General features: G+C 47.2%; 1 protein-coding gene across 3 annotated transcripts in view; it reads right to left on the bottom strand.

The window, feature by feature from the left end:
• The window catches only part of LOC126531017 (uncharacterized), an 88,858-nt gene extending 78,043 nt beyond the window's left edge, over positions 1-10,815 (bottom strand). For all 3 annotated transcript variants that reach the window (XM_055070912.1, XM_050178377.3, XM_055070911.2), the window contains exon 1: positions 10,491-10,815. In XM_055070912.1, coding sequence (XP_054926887.1) covers positions 10,491-10,605 — 115 coding nt within the window. In that variant the 5' untranslated portion in view covers positions 10,606-10,815. The remainder of the gene's footprint in view (positions 1-10,490) is intronic.
• Positions 10,816-12,136: the final 1,321 nt, after the last annotated feature.

Below are 12,136 nucleotides of genomic sequence, written 5' to 3'. Positions count from 1 at the left end.
GCCGACTTTACTGACAGGTCTGAGCTTACAGATCTGCGACCCAGAAAATGGCAAAGTGTGACAGGCCGACCATCGGTAAAGATCTTGCGCTCACCTTGCCGCTTTTTTTTTTCTCTCTACAGTGGTTGAATTGGTGCCGAGGCGGCTGCTGCGATCAATTTCGCTATTGGGTGAAGGTGGCATGCATATAAATTTTCCCTCTAGAGAGCATTTTTGTCTGCATCCGTTACTCTGAATCCTGCTGACTGGACTAAGTTAAAATTCTATCTACCAAAACAGTGAATGTGGAACGTGGAAAATAAAACTAACAGGTTTTCATCTCCGATGAGCTGTCCCTGTGCCCGAACCGTAATTTTCTTCGGTTATCATTCCCTACGGGAAGTTACCCTTTTTGCACTACTTCATAACGATACAAGTTCACGCTCTCTACGTTGCAGTGGGTAAGGTGACAAAGATCGTTGTCTCCATTATGTTCAACGTGTGGTGTGTGCGGTGACATAGAACATTACCTTATGTGCTGTACTCTATACAACGCGGAAATGAGTGTGTTATTCTGGTCCCTCAAGAAGACAGCAGTTCCTCACAGTTCTCTTCAGGACATTCTTTTCCCGCGCAGAAACCAGTTGTGTAGGAAGGAGGTTTCTCATCTTTTTTAAGATTACCTGCACGGCATCGCTTTGGCCTCCGCATGGTGACCTTAGGAGTGACTATTTGTAATTGTGATGTCTGTGACTGATTTATGTGATTTATTTATTTTAAGTGTCGCTGCGGTGGGGCAATTGCCGGCAGCAACTGCAAGACTAATCCCACCAGTAGCCTACAACCACTCAACTCAACTCAACTCAACTCGTGAATGCAACAACGCCGTCAGCGAAAATTGCCTCGCACACATTTTCGACGGCGGACATTCCATCTCGCATTTGGTCGGGTCGCGGCGGAAGGCGAAGCGACGGGAAAACAGTCAGCTGCGTAAAGACGACTAGGAAATTGCGAAGCCAAAAAGGTGTTGAAAGCGCATTAGGACTTCGCATGAAAGGAGCAAAGCAAGAGTGGAGGCAGACATTAGAACAAATAGGGAAGGGGGCTAATAAAATAGCAATATTAGAGTTAAACAAATAGATAAAGCAGCCTTAGAGTGGCACAATTTTCTGTTTTCGGGCCGACATTTTATCCTTCTTCCTCGTAGAAGGCCCGAAAGTTGTGTTGTAGATGCGAGGCTTCCTTATCTCTCGCGCTTTGCGTTCAGCCTCAAAGCTGCGCGCTGGCATCTACACGGCTCGATGAAAACACTGCGCGTAATAGCGAACTGTGAGGAAGCAAACAAGCGTGCCAACGGCGCTTCTGCAACGTAGAACAGATCAACTTACACAGAAAAACGGGTTGAGAGCAAGAGCAGACACAGGCAACGGGCTCCGTGCAAGTAAAATAAAGTGGGAAAAGTACACCACAGGGACTTCGGTGGCAAGGAAAACGAGTAAAAACGTCGTCATGGAAACAACTATATGGTTTCGATAAGATCTATGCCGTTGACAATTTCCTTGCTTTTTCCTGTCAATAGCCCTGCTAACATTTTTTTTCTTGTCTTGTTGATGAATGATTACAATCTATTTTTAAAAGCGCAGCTTTTCTTTGCGAACATCATCGGGCTTTCGTGGCCGTGGGAGCTGCGTGGCTTTTCTATCGCAATAGGCCAAATAGGCTTTTCTGTCGCAATAGGCAAGGTGTGCGTCGCCGCCGCTGGGTTCCTTGCATCACCACCAGATGGCGCTCGTCTCTTCATCTCCGCGGCAGCGGTGGCGCCGGCCGTGCGGAAGAAGGTGAACAAACAGAACCAGAAAGCGCGCCTTCGCGCATCCGCGGCTGAACGGTAATGAAGAAGTAAACGCTTGTTGTGGATAGAATGGATTCGAATTGCGCTACGCACGTAGGCGCATACTGCCTCCGAAACCGTGATGCGTTGACGGCTAATTAACGCAGACATTTGGGCTAGTTGGTGTTGATGCATCTGCGTACGTCGTCTGTATGTGTGCGCGTGCGTGCGTGCGTGCCTGTATGCATGTTTTGACTCTCTTTTTTTCCTGTTTTCATACATAGAGCAGTCATTCCTTACAAGTAATATGAAGCCAGTTTGTGATGTGTCGGACATTTGCACTGAATCTTTGACAATCTGAATAAAAACAATTCTCGCACATTATATCCCTCCGAGATAATCCGGCAATGCTCAAAAATGCCGAAACCATTGGTAGCTCATCGCTTTAAATGGTGACTTCTGGGATTGAAGAGATTTGTGCGAGTGCGTAACCCTGCAGTTTCATTTTAATTCGCACCACAAGTAACACGCGGTTTCAGTTTGCCGCTATCATGCACCTTTGTATTTCCTGCTTTCAAATTTACGTTGGAAAGGGCATTATTGTCCCCGTGGCACAGCCAATCGAAACGCTTCAATTCATTGGTCTAATGATGGGAACAGTAATAAGTTAGGTTTAGATCCATCGCGCCAGTACATCACCAAAATTGTGCGACAAACCGAAAAGGACTGCGTATTGAATTACCGAATTGGGTTGCATTTTCATTTCGTTTACTTTTCATTTTTGTCCGATAGCGCTGTTGGGTTGTTGCTCAGCTATTCTCTTTGTCGATGCGTCTCATTTACATTATGATGATTACTTTTCATACAATATTATTATACTAGCGATTTTTGTTTGCAACACTCAATTTCTTGCCTCACTCGCCTAGAAAGTGCTTGTAACTCCGCGAGATGTCAGTAATGTGGGCAATAAAGTCTGCCGAAATGAAGGAATAAAAGGCACGCTTAGGCTTGAGTCTGATCTGGAAAAATGGGGAATAAGAAAGCAGCAGCTGTGAGATAATATGTGTAAAGAAAGGGGGCTGGGGTGGAAGCGACGGGGGGTTCCCAATATCGGCGTGGAGAAGGTGTTGGCCGAGCGATGATTGCATAGGAAGAAAATTGGCAACAATTATTCGGGAGCGCTTGTCGCTGTACTACCGGCATGGAATAGCAGCATCCTTCCAGTATTATGCCAGCACCAAGGCTTCTGCAACCAATGGCATCTGCAACCGAAGCAGATGCCATCGAGACAGCCGATGCATAGCTCGGCGTAAAATAAACCTCTGCATAATAGGAATAGAAACAGAACGCCGACCAAAATAGGGTTGTCTAAAAATTCTTAAGCATTTACGTCTCCACACGGAAGCCTTGTTCACTGAGCTGAGAGGCATAAAACCTTCAGCTTGAATCCTCCTCAGTATTCGCTTCAGGCGTCTTGCGTATTCTTGCGTATGTTGGCGGGAGATTGCCATCGTTTCTATTAAGCGTGTGTGCGCGTATTAGGATAGTCAAAGATTCCAGATAGTGTCGCTTCGTCCAGTTCTTGGGCGATGGCTGAAGCTTGGCTCCACTTGAAATCGTATTGCTTGGATTCTGCGTGTTCAGCGAGTGCAGAGCGCGTGACTTTTTTTTTTCACATCTTTCAAGTGCTCCTTTAGGCGCCGCTCAAAATTGTCACTTTCACCAATGTAGACATAATTGCAGTCCGCGCACAGTACCTTATATGCAACGCCAAGGAACCTTTCTTAGTTTTTCCTTGATGCTGAGAAGCTCGTTACGTTACTTGAGGCTGGGAACATGGGCGACTTGCACGTTACATTTACGCAGAGCACGTGCCAAAGCAACGCTGATGCCGGGAAGATACGCCATGGCGGCGTGACGTTGGTCGGAGGCATCACGTGGTTACGTGGGCGCGAGGCTTTTTTCCTGAAGACGCAATAAAGCTTTTTGGGTAGCTGCACGGGACGAGCTCGCGTCGACTGAAGGCCAAATCAGAAAACAAATATTCCGGCTTGCTACATATCCTTTGGGCTCTCTGTATTAATGAGAAAGCCACGGACCGCTTGTGGGAGAGAGGTTTTACAGAAGTGAAATGAAGATACCGCCCTGTGTGCGTTTCCTTCCAGTGAACTGTGGTATAAAGTTTGTAAACAGGGATGAAGTGCCTCAGACAGGCTGGCCAACGTTTCGATAGGAGGACCTATCTTCGTCAAAGGCGGCCTCGTCATCCTCGGCATGTTAGTTTTAAAGGGTTAGTGCAGTGACGTCACGTGCGGGTGTTGTCGCTGGCGGCTGGTTTTAAAGAGAGAGATTACAAGAGGAAACAAGCGCTGTCGTCCGACGTCTGTGAGCTTCATTCTCAAGACGAGGGGACAAGACCGTCAGAGTGGGCACGCGGGGCGAAAAGAAAAGGAATAGAAGCAGAAAAAAAGGAAAAAAAGGGAAAAAAAAGGGGGGGTGGGGAAAGCCAGGGCGGCACCAAGACAGACAAAAAAAAAGGGGGGGAGTGAAAGAAAAAGAAGGAGAAAAGTGAAATCTAAGAAACACGGGGGCTTGGGAGCGTGTTGGGGATGCGAAAGGTTAGGAGGTATTCAGGGGGAGTCGTTGGCGGCATGTTTTTGATGCATTAAAACGGCCGGTCAAGCGGTCAGCGCGCGAGTAACACAAAAGAAAAAAAAAAAGGAGAAAGGAGAAAACCCAGACACAAAAAAAAAAAAAAAAAAAAACATGAGTTGAAAGTGACTTGAGTAGCATAGTAGTAATACGTCGAGTAATTTTGAAATAGTTAAGGTGGCGACGAGGAGTCTGCGGTGCAATGTATGGGGTGACAAAGGCAGCGGCATGGTCTTTCAAGGGGCACTGCCCCACGCGCTTAACGTAGGTGTCGTTACGGCGGCATCCAGAGATGTCGATACTCTGGGTTGAGGCGCCGAAAAAGGCATATTGACTTCGGAATGTGTTGTCGAGGGGATTTCAAGAAAAAAAAAGGATTAAAAAAAAAAGGGGGGGAGGGAAGGGAGAGGGGGAGGGGGGCCGAAACCGGTATAACAAACAGGAGGGTGACGCGCGCAGAAGGGGGCAAGTGTACATGGAAGAAGGGGATCGTACAGTTGGTATAGACGTAAAAACCTGCAAGGGTACATTAAATTGAATAGTAGGCAGGAAAAAATTTTTTCTCGAAATGGAAGAGTAGGTGAGGTTAAGAATTAAAGTTGGCTGGTGGCCTAATGTGTTTTGTGTATTGGTTGATGATATGAGAGTTTCCGATTTAAGTTACAGCTTTTAAAGATTCTAAGTTGCCGCGTGCCAAATTAATTCCTGTCGGGTGTAGGCAATTAAACTTGTGTATGAGGTATGATTCCGTATACTTCCTTTCGCGAGGGGAACGGAAATTTGTTTGTAGTATATAGAGCCTTGCTTTGTCAAACATATGTCCATGTTCATTAAAGTGGCTGGCTACTGCTTTGGGTAAATTGTGTTTTGTGTCCGCGCGGTGACCGTTGAGTCTTGTATTAATTTGTTGTCCAGTCTCACCTATGTATTGTTTGCTACAAGCGGCGCATTCTAGACAGTAGACAACGTTGCTTGATGTGCAGGTGAAAGCCGAAGTTACCTTGTGTGTGTAATTCGACGCTGTACTTTTTACTGTAGTAGTAGATTGAATGTGCTACATTGCACCGCAGACTCCTCGTCGCCACCTTAACTATTTCAAAATTACTCGACGTATTACTACTATGCTACTCAAGTCACTTTCAACTCATGTTTTTTTTTTTTTTGTTTTGTGTCTGGGTTTTGTCCTTTCTCCTTTTTTTTTTTCTTTTGTGTTACTCGCGCGCTGACCGCTTGACCGGCCGTTTTAGTGCATCAAAAACATGCCGCCAACGACTCCCCCTGAATACCTCCTAACCTTTCGCATCCCCAACACGCTCCCAAGCCCCCGTATTTCTTAGATTTCACTTTTCTCCTTCTTTTTCTTTCACTCCCCCCCTTTTTTTGTCTGTCTTGGTGCCGCCCTGGCTTTCCCCACCCCCCCCCTTTTTTTTCCCTTTTTTTCCTTTTTTTCTGCTTCTATTCCTTTTCTTTTCGCCCCGCGTGCCCACTCTGACGGTCTTGTCCCCTCGTCTTGAGAATGAAGCTCACAGACGTCGGATGACAGCGCTTGTTTCCTCTTGTAATCTCTCTCTTTAAAACCAGCCGCCAGCGACAACACCCGCACGTGACGTCACTGCACTAACCCTTTAAAACTAACATGCCGAGGATGACGAGGCCGCCTTTGACGAAGATAGGTCCTCCTATCGAAACGTTGGCCAGCCTGTCTGAGGCACTTCATCCCTGTTTACAAACTTTATACCACAGTGTGCTATTCCATCTGTAAGCCCCTTTCTTGCTTCTAGTGAACTTTGAAAGATAACCGCTGTCTCTCCCGTCCTATCACCACGCCTAGAAAATCTAGCCGTCCGGAATCCTCCTGTTTGACGGTTAAATTTATGGCTTGCTCAATACTATTTTAGGCGATCCGTGAAGGCAATCACGGCGCCTGTTTTATGATGCAAATGCGATCGTGAATGTAGCGGAAGAAAACTTTCGAAAGAGGATAAAAGGAAGCCGAAGCCCTGTTTTCCATGGTAACCAAAGCCATATTTGCAGTGGTTACAGAAATGAACGCACCTATAGGGGTACCGTGCATTTGCCTGTAAGTGACACCGCGGAAATAGGAGTATTTTTCAAGCAATACTCCAGTAATCTTGCGAGGTCCTGCATCTCAATTGTTGTATCTTCACAAAGATTCTCGTCACCCAAAACTGGAGTCAACTGGAGTCAAGCTTAAGTCATTGCCCAAGAAAATAACTGGACGAAGCGACAGCATCTGGAAATTCCATACTATCCAAACAACCGCACACACGCTTAATCGAAACGATGGCAATTTCGCGCCAACATACGCAAGATGCCTGAAACGATTACTGACACGGATTTCAGCTGAAGGTTTTGTGCCTCTCAGCTCAGGGAACAAGGCTTCCGTGTGGGAGCCGAAAAGTTCTTAAGAATTTTTAGGCAACCCCATTTTGGTCGGCGTTCTGTTTTTATTCCTACTATACCGCTACTTCCCGAGCGGACGAGATTTCGTCAAACTCTTGATTTCACAATGAGCCTCTGAATGAACATCTGCTTTTCGCTCAACGCCGACATTGTCGATGCCCGTTACCTGGAAACGCGCGCGTCATCCTAGAATCAGCGCACACAACGTGCACGAAAACATACTTGCACTGGAATTGCCGAGCTTGCAGTTTGACCTGTTTCGTTTTACAGAGCCACGACTCATAACTCTTTTACATTTTCTGTCAATATTTGCCAAGGAAAAGAGATGGGGGGGGGGGGGAGGAGAGTGGGGTGGAAGGTCACGAGCTAGGTGTCAAGCGCTCTACACAGAAGGCAATCGACGCTATGGCGAGAAACCAATATGCGGGTCTTCAAAATCGTGAAACTCTGTCCGCTCGGCAAGAAGTAGAGATACCCAGCTTTTCTGGGTCACTGTGGACGCAGTGTATGATTCTATATTTTTGTATGCTGCTAAGCCTGTTCCTTTGATGTAATCATCAGAGCTCGTGTTCCCGTTCTACGAGTTTTTGAGACGAGGGCGTTGACTCGGCATATGCTGTCGACGGCTGCGTCGGCGTAGTTATGTATCAATATAGCAATCGCGAGAATTCTCATTCACTATTCTGATGTAGCGTATGATCCTGTGCTGTGATTTTCGAATACAGAAGTCGTTGGAGTCAATCTGCATATATTCAACTTCAATATTACCAAGATGAAAGCGATTTCAGTTGAAGCTCTGTGGCCACGAGAATACGCTGCAAAATGTATTTTCGGCATGTTGTCAGATGCCCCAAGAAGCCGCCTTTATAAACTTGAATGTTCCATTGATGTGCCGCTGATAAAGCGCTAGGCAATAAAGTTTCACTAACCCGGCAGAAGCAGCGTTATTGGCTTTCTATTCGCGAACACCCCGTGCGCTAAATTGAAAATTTCTTTTTCTTTAAGTTTCTTTTACCACAAAACATGAGGGCAGCAAATATTATGACGACGCTCGCGAGAGCCTACTCTAAAATTGGAAAATCTATCCACCACGGCTATCACTATGGAGATGCTGAAAAAATTGTTGCTACGGGGCTCTCGAATAGATGCTTTCTCGCAGGAAGCATAACCAGGTGGCGAAGCACGCTTGTAAGGATGTAAAATGCAGAGGGGGGGGGGGGGAGTAGGGGTAGGAAGGCGAGGCCTCAAAGCTCAAAGGTTTTTATTGGTGTTGCAGTGTACATTCTTTGGCGTAGTGTTGCGATGGGTTTTAGAGCTTTTGCTGAAGCGTTTCTGTGGCATGGCAAGGGACGCTTAGAAGCAACTGAATACTATTATTGGCAGGCCCCCATACCTGTCTCTAGTTACCGCTAATGTGCACACTAACGCCCTCACAATTGCAACTTGAGAAATGCGCGTAAAATTCTATGCAGGAATTCCTACTTAGCCTAAAGCAGGTAAGAAAGACACAAGCCACTGCTTTATTTTTTTTTTTGCTTTTTTCTTTGTTGACAGCGCAGCTTTAGGCATGAAACACGCTATTCGTGCAGTCTACCGGCAGCGCTTAATCTTCGTAAGAGAGGGTGAATGCAAAACTTAGAATTAATTTGGACCGTCAGATGGCTAGTTTCGAACAATCTCCCTGTGTTTATGCTAAAAAGCGGCTAAAAGGGACAGTAAAGGTGGTGGCTGGGCGAGCGGCTCAAATCAAAGAGCACGCGACAAACGGGATTGCATACGAAGAAAGTTTACCTTGCGCGTGCGATCTTGGAGTGCCTACGATCTGCTTTGAATAAATTGGTCGAACATAAAAGAAACTACCCTTTACCAAATATTGTCAATAGGGTCGCGAAAAAAGCCATTTAAGTGAGCTCGTCAGTCCAGTAAAATTTTCTGACCTCATTTTCTTGCAACGCGACTCGGTTAACTTCTTGGCGTATTGCCATGGTACCGTCCGCGCCGTGATGACGAAGAAAGAAGACGAGGAAGATTGTTCGGGTTTGCAATGGTGGTCGCGTACTATGAGCTAACAGTTGGAAGAAAAAACAACAATGGCTACTTTGTTCTTTTTGCGCCCGCGTTTCTGGTACGGCAGTGTTGGTTTGATGCGCCGTAACCTTTGGTTACGATGCAGGGCGGTGTCCACGCTGATCATGGCGTAAACGACGTGGTCGTTACTGCGGCAATTTGGTGCCGCGTCGTAGGGAATATTGTGGCAATTTCATCAATCACTTAGTGCAATTTTGAAATTACCGGCTGGACATCACACATTATACCAAGTTTCACAGAGGCAGCGTCAATCCTCTGCTAAAATTGGCTTTCATTTGTCGCTTAAGAAAGTTCTGTTCTTTAGTCCGTTGGGCATGTGAGAGCACTCAGTAATCACTTTGTTACCCTCCCTGCCTTTCTATGCATCCTTTTCTCTCTCTCAGTAATCACTTTGAGGTATCATTGTTGTTTGCTGTCAGTGTTCCTTAAAGGTGGAGACCATCACTCTGCGTGGACGCACAGCGGCATGACCTTTTGGAATGCTCCCGCCGCGACACCTTAGAAGGCAACGTCAGTGGCTGGCGTGTACAAGATTTCGTAATAATTCCCGCCCGCGGAAGCCAGGTTACGGTGGAAATTAAGTTTGCTCGTTACGCCCATGTACTTCATGCTGGGTCACGCATAACTGGAATAAATCTGTAAACACCGAACTCAGCACAGGGGTGACACCCCGCCCCAAGCACACATATAACGACATAACATATATTAGAGTGAATGTCCCATTGGTATGCTTGAATACACTATTGTCAGATCGATTCTCAATTGCGCGTATATTATGGCCTCGCAGGGGTGGATGCCTGGTTACGATTCGGTACCTATATGAGATCCGACGTGTTTAAAGTTTCTAAAATTACGCCCTCAAATGGGTGCGCGATTGATGCATTCCTGCCATATTTTTGCTAAAAGGAACAAATCAGGCGCATTCAAGTGCTTTTAGAACTTTATTTTCTTTTGATTTTGATTTAGACATCGCTGTTGTCCGTCACTCAAAGCTACGCACCCATATAAAAGCAACGCGTAGTTCAGATCTTTGTTCTTAAAATTTCGCTGTAACATCGAAAATGCATACGTGTTCATCACCTCGTAACTGTGTGCCTCCGGGAGAGATGTCGAAAGGTGCTAAATCTTTTCCATCTTTGTATGGGCACTTCTGCGTGCGAAATAGTAAAAAAAATTAAATTTACACCTCGAACTCTGCACCCCATTAGGCTCCCCGTGGCAGTACTCTGTAAACCTAAAACACCACAGCTAGCGGCAAAGAATCGCTCGTATTCCGCACGTTTAAGGACGTCGACCAACCTCATCGTGTAACGGCACCTTTTACCAGCGGGATCGCCGGCGTTCGCCAAGCGGTGACACAAATCCGCGAGAGTTTAGGGAACGCAGGCACGCGCGCGCCCGAGCCTGCTCGACCTCCACCCAAAATGAACACGGGACCCACGCGACCACACGGGCCGCGCGTGACCGGGCGCGCTGCTGCTCCGCGTCACGGCGGCCGGTCACGCTGCGCACCCACCTGACACGGCAGCAGCCAGGAGTAGAAACAGGACGACCCAGCGACGTTGTCGCACACCGCGCTGGTTACGTCCGATGGTCGTAGCACCGGTGGGGCTCGCGACGCACAACTCCATGGCCGGAACGTTGCCTCCATGGACGCGGCTGCCCGCCGAGTCCACTCAGTGACGCCGCCTATGACAACGGCGGAAATGCGATTCCCTCGATGAGCGCACGCCGACAGTGGGCCAAAGCCCGAAACAGGCGGCCGCGGGACGGCGGTTTCGATCCGCGGGCGCCTTTCACTCGGCGTGCGAGCACTCGCCACACGGACGTCCGAACACCGAGTGAAGGGATCGGACTCTGTAGGGGGCGGCGCTGCCTGCGCGCCGGCGCGCCCCACGCTGCTTCGAGCGCCCTCTCTTTTCGTGAATGCGGGGTGGGAGAAAGTAAGGGTGACTACTTTTGGGCGTACCGAGGGGTGCCTCCGGTGCTTCTCCGCAAGTGCTGCTCTTTGGTCCAGCGGGTAGTTCCGGGCTGCTGAGCACGAGGTCGCGGGATCGAACCCCGGCCACGGCGGCCGCATCTCAATGGGGTCGAAATGCGAAAACACCCGTGGTACTTAGATTTAGGTGCACGTTGAACAACCCCAGGTGGTCGAAATTTCCGGAGTCCTCCACTACACATAATCAGAAAGTGGTTCTGGCACGTAAAACCCCATAATTCAATCTTTTTAACATCTGAGCACGTTGTTCACTTCTATCGTTAATATTTCTTTCTTTCTTTTGTTTTCTTTTTTCTTTGAAGCAACAAGAACACGTGCTCTCACAACGAAAGTTCCGAAACTCTGCTAGCGCTTCTATTTGTTCATAACCTATTTCTTTAAAGCACCAAACGGCGCAACCTAACACGGACTTCCAAGTCACGGATATTGCGGCACTGCAAAGAATGGTAAATTGCGCCAGGCCAAGAATGCTGTCGCGTTAAGAAAAGTCTGCGAACTCGAGAGGCCTCAACCCACCGTGGTAGTTTAGTGGCTTTGGTGTTGCACTTCCCCAAGTCGAGGGTAGCAAACAAGACGTGCGTCTGGTCAACCTCCCTGCATTTCCGCTCTTCTATTTCTCTATCTCTCTATTTGGTGTAGCGCTGCTAAAAACGAGTTCGAAGCATCAAATCCCTGCCATAGTGACCACATTTTAATGGGGGGAGAAATGCAAGAACACCAGTGTACTTAGCTTTAGGTGCACGCTAAGGAACACCAGGTGGTCAAACCTAATCCGGAGTGCCCCACTACGGCATGACTCATAATCAGATTGTGGTTTTGGCACGTAAAACCCCATAATTAATTTTTTTTTTCGAAATCGACAGATCTTGCAGAATCACAGCCATTTTTAGCAAAGCTTTAGTGTTTCTTTTATTTTTTAATCAGCTGCATGAATATTTTCAAATTCTTGTGTGAGATGAATAATTGGACATGAATAATTTTAAAACCTACGTAACGATAACTTCAGCATCAATAATAAAACGCTACGCTCCAAGAAACATAAAACAGCGTGGCGTAATTCGTTTGATTTCATTTGTACTCGAGGACCAAAGTGGTTGCAGTCGCGGCGAGGGATCCAAAACTCTTTTGTTTGCTGCTACTGGTGTTCGCGAATTCATGTTAGA

The sequence above is a fragment of the Dermacentor andersoni genome, chromosome 5 (genome assembly GCF_023375885.2).
Source record: "Dermacentor andersoni chromosome 5, qqDerAnde1_hic_scaffold, whole genome shotgun sequence".
Taxonomy (NCBI): Eukaryota; Metazoa; Arthropoda; class Arachnida; order Ixodida; family Ixodidae; genus Dermacentor; species Dermacentor andersoni.
This window is presented reverse-complemented; position numbering and strand designations above follow the sequence as displayed.